The sequence below is a fragment of the Oncorhynchus masou genome, chromosome 24, assembly GCF_036934945.1.
Source record: "Oncorhynchus masou masou isolate Uvic2021 chromosome 24, UVic_Omas_1.1, whole genome shotgun sequence".
NCBI lineage: Eukaryota > Metazoa > Chordata > Actinopteri > Salmoniformes > Salmonidae > Oncorhynchus > Oncorhynchus masou.
Window position 1 is genome coordinate 12199956 of NC_088235.1, and position 13638 is coordinate 12213593.

The window sequence follows — 13638 nt, forward strand, 5'->3', positions numbered from 1 at the left end:
AGTGCAGGCGGGGAGGGGAGCTGGGCACACTGCCATGACACTCCCTTTCCCTCCTGATAATAATGACAGTAATCTCTAGATGAAGTCCTACCCAGCTCAGTCATCAACAGGAACAGTATGGTTTCACAATCTGAAATCTCTGATGTATTCTAGCCATCTCCAGTCAGTGTGTGGGGTAATAGTGTGTGTGGCTGGTACGTTATGTCACTGCAGTAGAAGAGAGACTGCCATTCTACTGCTGTCCTCCAGGGGGAGACATGCTACTGTGTTCTTACCAGTCCAGCTCAGACCCAGGTGATCTGCCACTATGGCCATCCGCAGGTCAGTCCTCTCACAGGGGCTCTGAGGGCCTGGTGGGGATGAGGGGCAGACAGCACCATGTTATCATCTCATCACTGTGTATTTATGAGAAACAGAACATACCTTTTTCTGGCCAGATTCTCCTCATCAATTCAGAGGTCTCTGGATAGTAAGATCATAGTAAACGCTCTACATGTTGGAGTACTTGGCTGCACCATTCCAAATCAGAAGCCAGATAGTAACAGGTAGAATTGTGAGGATCCAATGGCAAGACAAAGGCACATAGAGAGTTCCAGTAGCAGACTAGTATCTGTTGTTGAGTGGGTGTTAGGCATGTAACCAGCCAGTCTACCAGGCAATCAAACCGTCACAGAAACAAAACCACCCCAATTCACATGTCACTAGCTCTATAGTGTGGAGCTTGGTGTTCAAGGCCAAACGTGTTTCAGAGTGAAATGAAAGTAGACATGCCAGTAACCTGTGTGTCCGTGTACACTGGAGGAGACTGGTCCACAGTCACCTGTCTGATACTGCTATTCTACTATACTGATACAGACTCAGCACAGCTCTACACGAGCCAGAGACTATTCGTCTGTTCAGTGCTCTGGTCACTAAGTCTGGTCGGACAGTTCCTAAATCTCCTAACTCTGGTTGGACAGTTCCTACATCTCCTAAGTCTGGTTGGACAGTTCATACATCTCCTAAGTCTGGTTGGACAGTTCCTACATCTCCTAACTCTGGTTGGACAGTTCCTACATCTCCTAAGTCTGGTTGGACAGTTCTTACATCTCCTAAGTCTGGTTGGACAGTTCCTACATCTCCTAAGTCTAGTTGGACAGTTCTTACATCTCCTAAGTCTGGTTGGACAGTTCTTACATTTCCTAAGTCTGGTTGGACAGTTCTTACATCTCCTAACTCTGGTTGGACAGTTCCTACATCTCCTAAGTCTGGTCGGACAGGACACAGAGATGACAACGACAGAATGACAGCTGCAGTTAAGTCACATCACAGCCAATCACAACAGCTCATGCACTAAAGATCAACAAGTGTAACGTTTTACAGGCTTGGTCTCCATGACGAGGGCCATGTTGGACCCTGCAACCTGACTGCAATCCTTCTCCTTTCCTGCAGCCGGCCTACTGCTCCTCCTTTCCTCCTTCCATCTCCTCCTCCTCTTCTCTCTGCCGGCCTGCTCAAACTCTGCTCTCACGTCTCTACAAGACCTGGACGTAGTAGTGGACCTGGATGTAGTAGTGGTTCTGGATGTAGTCGTAACTCTGGATGTAGTAGTAACTCTGGATGTAGTAGTAACTCTGGATGTAGTAGTAACTCTGGATGTAGTAGTAAATCTGGATGTAGTAGTAACTCTGGATGTAGTAGTAACTCTGGATGTAGTAGTAACTCTGGATGTAGTAGTGGACCTGGATGTAGTAGTGGTTCTGGATGTAGTCGTAACTCTGGATGTAGTAGTAACTCTGGATGTAGTAGTAAATCTGGATGTAGTAGTAAATCTGGATGTAGTAGTAACTCTGGATGTAGTAGTAACTCTGGATGTAGTAGTGGTCCTGGATGTAGTAGTAACTCTGGATGTAGTAGTAACTCTGGATGTAGTAGTAACTCTGGATGTAGTAGTAAATCTAGATGTAGTAGTAACTCTGGATGTAGTAGTAACTCTGGATGTAGTAGTAACTCTGGATGTAGTAGTAAATCTAGATGTAGTAGTAACTCTGGATGTAGTAGTAAATCTGGATGTAGTAGTAACTCTGGATGTAGTAGTAACTCTGGATGTAGTAGTAACTCTGGATGTAGTAGTAACTCTGGATGTAGTAGTGGACCTGGATGTAGTAGTAAATCTGGATGTAGTAGTAACTCTGGATGTAGTAGTGGACCTGGATGTAGTAGTAACTCTGGATGTAGTAGTAACTCTGGATGTAGTAGTAACTCTGGATGTAGTAGTGGACCTGGATGTAGTAGTAACTCTGGATGTAGTAGTAACTCTGGATGTAGTAGTAACTCTGGATGTAGTAGTGGTCCTGGATGTAGTAGTAACTCTGGATGTAGTAGTAACTCTGGATGTAGTAGTAACTCTGGATGTAGTAGTGGTCCTGGATGTAGTAGTAACTCTGGATGTAGTAGTGGACCTGGATGTAGTAGTAACTCTGGATGTAGTAGTAACTCTGTATGTAGTAGTAAATCTGGATGCAGTAGTGGTCCTGGATGTAGTAGTAACTCTGGATGTAGTAGTAACTCTGTATGTAGTAGTAAATCTGGATGTAGTAGTGGACCTGGATGTAGTAGTAACTCTGGATGTCGTAGTAACTCTGGATGTAGTAGTAACTCTGGATGTAGTAGTGGTCCTAGATGTAGTAGTAACTCTGGATGTAGTAGTAAATCTAGATGTAGTAGTGGACCTGGACGTAGTAGTAACTCTGGATGTAGTAGTAACTCTGGATGTAGTAGTAACTCTGGATGTAGTAGTAACTCTGGATGTAGTAGTAACTCTGGATGTAGTAGTAACTCTGGATGTAGTAGTGACTCTGGATGTAGTAGTGGTCCTGGATGTAGTAGTAAATCTGGATGTAGTAGTAACTCTGGATGTAGTAGTAACTCTGGATGTAGTAGTAACTCTGGATGTAGTAGTAACTCTGGATGTAGTAGTAACTCTGGATGTAGTAGTAACTCTGGATGTAGTAGTAACTCTGGATGTAGTAGTAACTCTGGATGTAGTAGTAACTCTGGATGTAGTAGTGGTCTGGATGTAGTAGTAACTCTGGATGTAGTAGTGGTCCTGGATGTAGTAGTAACTCTGGATGTAGTAGTAACTCTGGATGTAGTAGTAACTCTGGATGTAGTAGTGGTCCTGGATGTAGTAGTAACTCTGGATGTAGTAGTAACTCTGGATGTAGTAGTGGACCTGGATGTAGTAGTAACTCTGGATGTAGTAGTAACTCTGGATGTAGTAGTAACTCTGGATGTAGTAGTAACTCTGGATGTAGTAGTGGATCTGGATGTAGTAGTAACTCTGGATGTAGTAGTAACTCTGGATGTAGTAGTGGTCCTGGATGTAGTAGTAACTCTGGATGTAGTAGTAACTCTGGATGTAGTAGTGGACCTGGATGTAGTAGTGGTCCTGGATGTAGTAGTAACTCTGGATGTAGTAGTAACTCTGGATGTAGTAGTAACTCTGGATGTAGTAGTGGTCCTGGATGTAGTAGTAACTCTGGATGTAGTAGTAACTCTGGATGTAGTAGTAACTCTGGATGTAGTAGTGGACCTGGATGTAGTAGTGGTTCTGGATGTAGTAGTAACTCTGGATGTAGTAGTAACTCTGGATGTAGTAGTAAATCTGGATGTAGTAGTAAATCTGGATGTAGTAGTAACTCTGGATGTAGTAGTAACTCTGGATGTAGTAGTAACTCTGGATGTAGTAGTAACTCTGGATGTAGTAGTAACTCTGGATGTAGTAGTAACTCTGGATGTAGTAGTAACTCTGGATGTAGTAGTAACTCTGGATGTAGTAGTAACTCTGGATGTAGTAGTAACTCTGGATGTAGTAGTAACTCTGGATGTAGTAGTAACTCTGGATGTAGTAGTAGTAGTAACTCTGGATGTAGTAGTAACTCTGGATGTAGTAGTAACTCTGGATGTAGTAGTAACTCTGGATGTAGTAGTAACTCTGGATGTAGTAGTAACTCTGGATGTAGTAGTGGACCTGGATGTAGTAGTAAATCTGGATGTAGTAGTAACTCTGGATGTAGTAGTAACTCTGGATGTAGTAGTAACTCTGGATGTAGTAGTAACTCTGGATGTAGTAGTAACTCTGGATGTAGTAGTAACTCTGGATGTAGTAGTGGACCTGGATGTAGTAGTAACTCTGGATGTAGTAGTAACTCTGGATGTAGTAGTAACTCTGGATGTAGTAGTGGTCCTGGATGTAGTAGTAACTCTGGATGTAGTAGTAACTCTGGATGTAGTAGTAACTCTGGATGTAGTAGTGGTCCTGGATGTAGTAGTAACTCTGGATGTAGTAGTGGACCTGGATGTAGTAGTAACTCTGGATGTAGTAGTAACTCTGGATGTAGTAGTAAATCTGGATGCAGTAGTGGTCCTGGATGTAGTAGTAACTCTGGATGTAGTAGTAACTCTGGATGTAGTAGTAAATCTGGATGTAGTAGTGGACCTGGATGTAGTAGTAACTCTGGATGTAGTAGTAACTCTGGATGTCGTAGTAACTCTGGATGTAGTAGTAACTCTGGATGTAGTAGTAACTCTGGATGTAGTAGTAAATCTAGATGTAGTAGTGGACCTGGACGTAGTAGTAACTCTGGATGTAGTAGTAACTCTGGATGTAGTAGTAACTCTGGATGTAGTAGTAACTCTGGATGTAGTAGTAACTCTGGATGTAGTAGTAACTCTGGATGTAGTAGTAACTCTGGATGTAGTAGTAACTCTGGATGTAGTAGTGGTCCTGGATGTAGTAGTAAATCTGGATGTAGTAGTAACTCTGGATGTAGTAGTAACTCTGGATGTAGTAGTAACTCTGGATGTAGTAGTGTTCTGGATGTAGTAGTTCCTGGATGTAGTAGTAACTCTGGATGTAGTAGTGGTCCTGGATGTAGTAGTAACTCTGGATGTAGTAGTAACTCTGGATGTAGTAGTGGTCCTGGATGTAGTAGTAACTCTGGATGTAGTAGTGGTCCTGGATGTCGTAGTAACTCTGGATGTAGTAGTGACTCTGGATGTAGTAGTAACTCTGGATGTAGTAGTGGTCCTAGATGTAGTAGTAACTCTGGATGTAGTAGTAACTCTGGATGTAGTAGTGGTCCTGGATGTAGTAGTAACTCTGGATGTAGTAGTGGTCCTGGATGTAGTAGTAATTCTGGATGTAGTAGTAACTCTGGATGTAGTAGTGGACCTGGATGTAGTAGTAACTCTGGATGTAGTAGTAACTCTGGATGTAGTAGTGGTCCTGGATGTAGTAGTAACTCTGGATGTAGTAGTAACTCTGGATGTAGTAGTGGACCTGGATGTAGTAGTGGTCCTGGATGTAGTAGTGGACCTGGATGTAGTAGTAACTCTGGATGTAGTAGTAACTCTGGATGTAGTAGTGGTCCTGGATGTAGTAGTAACTCTGGATGTAGTAGTAACTCTGGATGTAGTAGTGGTCCTGGATGTAGTAGTAAATCTGGATGCAGTAGTGGACCTGGATGTAGTAGTAACTCTGGATGTAGTAGTAACTCTGGATGTAGTAGTGGTCCTGGATGTAGTAGTAACTCTGGATGTAGTAGTAACTCTGGATGTCGTAGTAACTCTGGATGTCGTAGTAACTCTGGATGTAGTAGTGGTCCTGGATGTAGTAGTAACTCTGGATGTAGTAGTGGTCCTGGATGTAGTAGTAACTCTGGATGTCGTAGTAACTCTGGATGTAGTAGTAAATCTGGATGTAGTAGTGGACCTGGATGTAGTAGTAACTCTGGATGTCGTAGTAACTCTGGATGTAGTAGTAACTCTGGATGTAGTAGTGGTCCTAGATGTAGTAGTAACTCTGGATGTAGTAGTAAATCTAGATGTAGTAGTGGACCTGGACGTAGTAGTAACTCTGGATGTAGTAGTAACTCTGGATGTAGTAGTAACTCTGGATGTAGTAGTAACTCTGGATGTAGTAGTAACTCTGGATGTAGTAGTAACTCTGGATGTAGTAGTAAATCTGGATGTAGTAGTAACTCTGGATGTAGTAGTGGTCCTGGATGTAGTAGTAACTCTGGATGTAGTAGTAACTCTGGATGTAGTAGTAACTCTGGATGTAGTAGTAACTCTGGATGTAGTAGTGGTCCTGGATGTAGTAGTAACTCTGGATGTAGTAGTAACTCTGGATGTAGTAGTGGTCCTGGATGTAGTAGTAACTCTGGATGTAGTAGTAACTCTGGATGTAGTAGTAACTCTGGATGTAGTAGTAACTCTGGATGTAGTATTGGGCTTAAATATATTGAAGGAGCGCTGAGAGGCTTCTGATATTGATGTGATATCTTCATTATCAGTTAATTTTGCTCTTCATTGGCAACATGGTCTAAACTATCTACTGTCTAGCTACTTACAGATGTAGTTTTCCCACTGAAGCATGTTGTGTTCTGTCCTGCTATTGAACTGCTGCTAGAGGCCACACCTGACCTGTTGTTATCTGATCTGCTGCTAGAGACCACACCTGACCTGTTGTTATCTGATCTGCTGCTAGAGACCACACCTGACCTGTTGTTATCTGATCTGCTGCTAGAGGCCACACCTGACCTGTTGTTATCTGATCTGCTGCTAGAGGCCACACCTGACCTGTTGTTATCTGATCTGCTGCTAGAGGCCACACCTGACCTGTTGTTATCTGATCTGCTGCTAGAGGCCACACCTCCTGACCTGTTGTTATCTGATCTCTGCTAGAGGCCACACCTGACCTGTTGTTATCTGATCTGCTGCTAGAGACCACACCTGACCTGTTGTTATCTGATCTGCTGCTAGAGGCCACACCTGACTTGTTGTTATCTGATCTGCTGCTAGAGACCACACCTGACCTGTTGTTATCTGATCTGCTGCTAGAGGCCACACCTCCTGACCTGTTGTTATCTGATCTGCTGCTAGAGACCACACCTGACCTGTTGTTATCTGATCTGCTGCTAGAGGCCACACCTGACCTGTCTTTAGATACACTACCTGGCACTTGGCCCATTGTATTGCTCTGCTTCACTCCAAACCTGCTTCCTCTCTGACTCTGATTCTGTCCTGATTACAAGGGAACCCTCTTCACTGGAATTCCCTGGTCTTTTCCTGGCAACAGGTTGTGTAACTACATGTTTAGCATTCTGCTTTCTCACAGGAATTATTTGACTGAATATTTGAGTTATAGTTGCTTTAAGTGGTAACCTGGACCTGCATATTTTCACCTGAACCAGTCCTGTACTGGTTATTGCTGGACTCTTGACAGAGACAGAGCTCTCTTTACTGTTCTCCTCCAGCCTGCTGAAGGCTGCCTCCACCCTGTTCTCCTCCACCATGTTCTCCTCCAGCCTGCTGAAGGCTGCCTCCACCCTGTTTTCCTCCAGCCTGCTGAAGGCTGCCTCCATCCTGTTCTCCTCCAGTCTCCTGAAGGCTACCTCCATCCTGTTCTCCTCCAGTCTCCTGAAGGCTGCCTCCACCCTGTTCTCCTCCAGTCTCCTGAAGGCTGCCTCCACCCTGTTCTCCTCCAGTCTCCTGAAGGCTGCCTCCATCCTGTTCTCCTCCAGTCTCCTGAAGGCCTCCACCCTGTTTTCCTCCAGCCTGCTGAAGGCTACCTCCATCCTGTTCTCCTCCAGTATGCTGAAGGCTGCCTCCATCCTGTTCTCCTCCAGTCTCCTGAAGGCTACCTCAAATCTGCTGACCTGTTGTAGAGTGGGCTCCGAGGAAGACAGCAGACTGAATACTATACTACCAGGCTGGATGAGGTTAGCATGGAGGTTAGGGGTTACCTCTGGCATGTTATGGTTGATACTGCTGTTCCCTGTTAGAGGTGCTGAACCATAGTTTAGGCTCTGGTACGCCTGTCTCTCTCTACTCCAGTCTATCTCTATCTGTTGGGAACTGGCTGAGGCTCTAGACTCGTCTGAATCCATTGAAAGGGAAAGGGAGATACCTAGTCAGTTGTACAACTGAATGCATTCAAATGAAATGTGTCTTCCGCATTTAACCCAATCCCTCTGAATCAGAGAGGTGTGGGGGGCTGCCATAATCGACATCCACGTCTTCGGCGCCAGTGGAACACCTGCCTTAATCAGGAGCAGAATGACAGATTTTTACTTTGTCAGGGATTTGATCCAGCAACCTTTCAGTTACTGGCCCAACGCTCTAGCCACTAGGCTCCATTGCTGAAGATGTCTTGAAGTCAATTTTAAGGGTGGAGAATTTAGAGGCAACATTGGAGTCTTTTGACTTGACACCATTGTTATGCTCTGAATGCCAGGGTCTGGTGTGGTGCTCTGAATGGAACTGCCAGGGGCTGGTGTGGTGCTCTGAATGGAACTGCCAGGGGCTGGTGTGGTGCTCTGAATGAACTGCCAGGGGCTGGTGTGGTGCTCTGAATGCCAGGGTCTGGTGTGGTGCTCTGAATGGAACTGCCAGGGTCTGGTGTGGTGCTCTGAAATGTACTGCCAGGTGCTGATGTGGTGCTCTGAATGGAACTGCCAGGGGCTGGTGTGGTGCTCTGAATGGAACTGCCAGGGGCTGGTGTGGTGCTCTGAATGGAACTGCCAGGGGCTGGTGTGGTGCTCTGAATGGAACTGCCAGGGGCTGGTGTGGTGCTCTGAATGGAACTGCCAGGGGCTGGTGTGGTGCTCTGAATGGAACTGCCAGGGTCTGGTGTGGTGCTCTGAATGGTACTGCCAGGGGCTGGTGTGGTGCTCTGAATGGTACTGCCAGGGGCTGGTGTGGTGCTCTGAATGGAACTGCCAGGGGCTGGTGTGGTGCTCTGAATGGAACTGCCAGGGTCTGGTGTGGTGCTCTGAATGGTACTGCCAGGGACTGGTGTGGTGCTCTGAATGGAACTGCCAGGGTCTGGTCTCGTGCTCTGAATGGAACTGCCAGGGTCTGGTCTCGTGCTCTGAATGGAACTGCCAGGGTCTGGTCTCGTGCTCTGAATGGAACTGCCAGGGTCTGGTCTCGTGCTCTGAATGGAACTGCCAGGGGCAGTGGTCTGAAAGACAGTCAGGGACTTGATATTCTGGAGGGGCCTCTACCCAGTCAGGGGCTGGTCTAACAGGGGTCTCATTAGAGGCCTTTATGCAGTCAGGGGCTGGTCTAACAGGGGCTTCTATAGGGGCCTCTTCCCAGTCAGGGACTGGTCTAACAGGGGCATCACTAGAGGATTCTACCCAGTCAGGGGCTGGTCTAATAGGGGCTTCTATAGGGGCCTCTACCCGGTCAGGGACTGGTCTAACAGGGGCATCACTAGAGGATTCTACCCAGTCAGGGGCTGGTCTAATAGGGGCTTCTATAGGGGCCTCTTCCAAGTCAGGGGCTTGTCTAACAGGGGCATCACTAGAGGATTCTACCCAGTCAGGGGCTGGTCTAATAGGGGCTTCTATAGGGGCCTCTACCCGGTCAGGGACTGGTCTAACAGGGGCATCACTATAGGATTCTACCCAGTCAGGGGCTGGTCTAACAGGGGCATCACTAGAGGATTCTACCCAGTCAGGGGCTGGTCTAATAGGGACTTCTATAGGGGCCTCTTCCCAGTCAGGGGCTTGTCTAACAGGGGCCTCATTAGAGGACTTTACCCAGTCAGGGGCTAGTCTAATTGTGGCCTCATTAGAGGCCTCTACCCTATGTCTGTGACATGATTACAACTGACCTTATGACCTAGTCCCTTACGCCCCCTGACATCCCTTCAGAGTTATGCTCACCAATCTGAAAAAACTGCAGTCTTTCTTCAACAATATCCCGCTTGCTCATGTCAATCGCACCACTGCGAGTCATCTCAAACATCTTCCCTTCATGGAAGGGGAAAGGGTTTGGCTCGCTAGTCGGCGTGGTGCTATCATCGGTCGGGGTTCTGGCAGGGGTCGTGTCTGGGGTCGTGGCCTGTGATCTGTCGTCTGCTGCCAGTCCAAACGGCTTCGGCTCGTCGTCTTTTATCCTGGCGTCAACCACTTCATTGTCTCCTCCTATACTGGACCAGGGGTCAAAGTCCAGACCTTTAGTAGCAACAGTTTTAAACGGAGAGTCAAATGCCTCCTCTAGCTTGTAACTAAAGTACGTATCAGAAAACCCATCGTTGTCCTTCTGGCCCTGAGAGTTGGCCTCATCTGTTTTTATGTCAACTGGATCACTTTTAGCTTGAACCTTTCTGCATTCCTCCTCCGGTGTTTTTTCCTCTTCAATGGCCTCTAGTTTGGTCTGACTGAAGGAGCGGTCGCAGGACCGGAGCATGCTGTCTGAGGTCCACACGTCCTTCCTGCTGTCCGGCAGGCTGAAGGGTTTAGTGTCCATCTCACACAGACCATCATCCTCATCCTGCATGTCATACCCATCCAGGGAGTCGATCTCAGTAGCGTCAGTGTCATGAGAGAACTCTGCCGTCGTGGCGATAGAACAGTCTGTTATGGACTGGTCATTTCCATTCTGTTCAGAGTCGTACTCCTCTGTTTTACCAGCTTCATACGTTCCATTAGTTCTGTTAGTTCCTGGCTCTTTGCCGTTTTTATCCTGTTTTGTGGATTTGGACCCATTCTTGAGCTCCTGCTCCTGCCCCTCTGAGATCTTAAAGGTGTATTTCTTAAAGGAGATGGGCTGGAAGACAGACTCATCGTCACTAGAGTCACTGTCGTCAGTCCCGGGGGGGACTGGGGAGGGGGGCTGGACTCTGATGATGGGCTCCGTGAGGAGGTGTTTATCATGCTCTTCCTGGAGGTTGACCTCCATCATCTCCATCTCTGCCTCAGAGGAACCAGATGATCCCTTCTTCTTCTTCTCAGGGCTGGACTGCTCAGAGTCCAGGGGAGGCGGAGGGGGGAACTGGATGTATGCTACTCCTTTGTCTTTAGGTGTCTGTCCAGCCTGGTGGTTTCCATTCTTAAGGTCAGCTGCTGTGACATTAGGTGTCTCTGGTCTGAAGTCCTTGAAGGAAAATACCTGGCCCTGCTCCTCCTCTGAGGAGTCCTCAGAGACCTCTGGGATAGGGCTAGGCTGGAAGGGAGTGAAGCCCAGGATGGAGTCTGGTGTTCTGGAGGTGAGGTCATAGCTGATCTCCTCTGAGCTAGGGGTCTCTGGGGTGAGGGGACTCTTCCCTGAGCTGTCTATGAAAGATACCTGCTCTAGCGTGTCATCGTCAGGACTGGCCTGAGGTGATGAGGGCTGTTTCTGTTTGTACAGTACTCCTCCTCTGCCCTCTCTCTCTCCCTGCCTACCCACCTGGACACTCACATAGACAGGTAATGTTTTGATGCCTTTGAAGTTTTCTCTGGTGGTGGTTGTCTCTGGTGCTAATCTCTCTTGTATTTCTCTTGTGCAAGTGTCACGCACATTGTTCAAGTTAGAATCTTTTGGTGCATTATCTAATATTTCAAGAGATGTGTCTGTTAGTTCTTCTGCCTTTGTAGGGATTGTTACTGGGCTGACCTGCATTCTGTTCTTATTTACTATGGGGATTTGGGATGTCTTTTCAAATGGCTTAGTTATTGTGTCTTGTTTTGCTTTCTCTGACTGATTGCTGTCTGAGTGACTAGACACAGACCTGACTGGGATCTGGGACTCTGTCTTTTTTCTAAGATTCTTGTTTTGTGCAACCCCATGGTCTTTAGACACAGGTTCAGAATGAGCAACCCTATTGCTTGTGGGACTTGATGCAACATGTTTGGAAGGAGAATCCCTCATAGAAACGTGTTCTTTTTCCACTTCCCCACTGTTCTCCTTGGGTGTGTCATGTGTAGGACTATGTGATGGTGACCCCTTTACACCCTTACTGATACCAATGACCTGGCTCAATGGGCTTGTATTCTCCGATTCTTTATCAGTCTGACCTGTTAGGTGTTTTTGGGCTGTGATGTATGGTAGGTTCTTATTAGGCAGTTTGTCTCCTGACTGTTTTGGAGCAGCTGGTGAGACAACTGACTTACTGCTATTGGAAGCAGGTCCTTTCAGTTTCTCTGGAGTCTTTTTAAAAGGACTTCCTTCCTCTGTGGCCTCAGACCCTTTAGTTGTCTTTCCTCCAGTGAACAGTTGATTCATTGGCAGTTTGTTCTCCTGCAGCCTGCTGACTTGGGGTGTGGACTGTACTAGCTCAAGACTACTCTTATCTGGGTTCTGAGCATCTGATTCAAACTTCATCCTAACAGAGCTCACTCTAGAGAAGGAGGCTTTAACCTGGTTTGGCTCAGACCGTTCCTCCGCCTTTGTCTGCTGTTTGGATGTATCCTCACTGAAGCGGGAGAGAACAGCTCTCTCTGGACTGTTGGGTAGACTAGCGGTCCTCCTATCAGTCGTACTACTGAACAGTTTGTTCCCCCTTCCCTTGCCCCACTCCTCTCCCTCTGCCCTGGCTTTCTGCTGGGTTTTCTCTGGGCTATTACAGGTGGAGCTGGGCCCAGACCTGGTCTCCCTGGGGTCTCTCTTTGGAGGCTTTTTCTCCGGGGATTGCAGCTCGTCGTTCAGTTTCTCAGTTTTGTCACGGAAAAACTGAGAGACCTCGCTTAGTTTCTCCTCAGCTTCCTTGACAGTTTGATCCACGCGGTCCTCGTAGATGAGCTTCTCTCTGTTCCTGTCCAGCTTGTCCTCAGTGAAACGCATCCACACTGCATGTTTTGGGCTGCCTGGCTCTGTGGTGTAATGCAACACTGTCACTTTGTCAAACTTGTCATCCTTATGAGAACATTTACCTGACTTAGAGGATGAATCCTTTGATGACTTGAAAGTGAACTCTTTCCTGGGCACGGCCTCTTTCTCACCGTAATCACTCTCCTCCCCATGCGACTCTGAGGTAATTTGGTGTGTTTGGTCAGCCATAGAGTCTTCTGTATCAGAGTGGGATATGTCTAGTTTCTCAGAACGTAGCATCTTCTCAGCGAACCTGTAAGACTCTCCCCTGAGTTCAGAGAGCTCGTCATCGTGATACTCTACAGAGTGCTGGCTGAGCAGTTTGAGAGCTTTGTAGGAGTCATCGGCCATGAGCTGAGCGGAGCTGGGCCGGCTGTCATTGGCAGTAAGCTCCTCCCCTTCCTGCGGCGCCTCGTCGTAATCAGGCATTTCTTGGATTCTGTGGTCTCCTTTATAGAAATAAGAGTCTGGAATCTTCTTGGTCTCCCTGATAATCACCTCAGTTGGTTGGAATGTGTTTCCTTCTTTTTCTATGTGAACCTCCATTATTCTTTTGGCTTTAGTGTCATTATCAATGAACCTGGGGGTGAGTTCATCCCCTTTGACAGAGTCCTGGCCAGCCTTGTGCTCAAACAGTCCAGCAAGTTCTTTGGAGGGGTCCCTTCCGGACTGGAATGCTTTCATGATGTCTCTGACTGACATGGTCTCCTCGATCCTCTCCGAGCCGTCTTTCAGCTGCGGCTTGTGGTAAACCATGCGCGTCGTGGTGGTGATGTGGGTCTCCTCTTTGAGCCTCATGCTCTTGCTAACGACAGAGTCAGAGTCGTCACACACTTTGATCTGGAATGATTTGACTTTGTCTTTGATGGAGGCGGCGGAGGCCTCTGGTTCAATGCAGGCCGGCAATGCTGAGGCTGCCTCCTCCATCTGCACCTCACAGGGTTCGTCTGGGTGCTCGTAGCTCCTGATATGGACCACCTCGGTCCTAGTCTCGGTGATGCAGGGGGGATG

At 47.1% G+C, this 13638-nt stretch overlaps 1 protein-coding gene across 1 annotated transcript in view; it reads right to left on the bottom strand.

The window, feature by feature from the left end:
* Positions 1-13638, bottom strand: part of LOC135513396 (ankyrin-3-like) — a 194982-nt gene that overhangs the window by 27340 nt on the left and 154004 nt on the right. The window contains 2 exon segments of the mRNA XM_064936320.1: positions 276-350; positions 9720-13637. Coding sequence (XP_064792392.1) covers positions 276-350; positions 9720-13637 — 3993 coding nt within the window.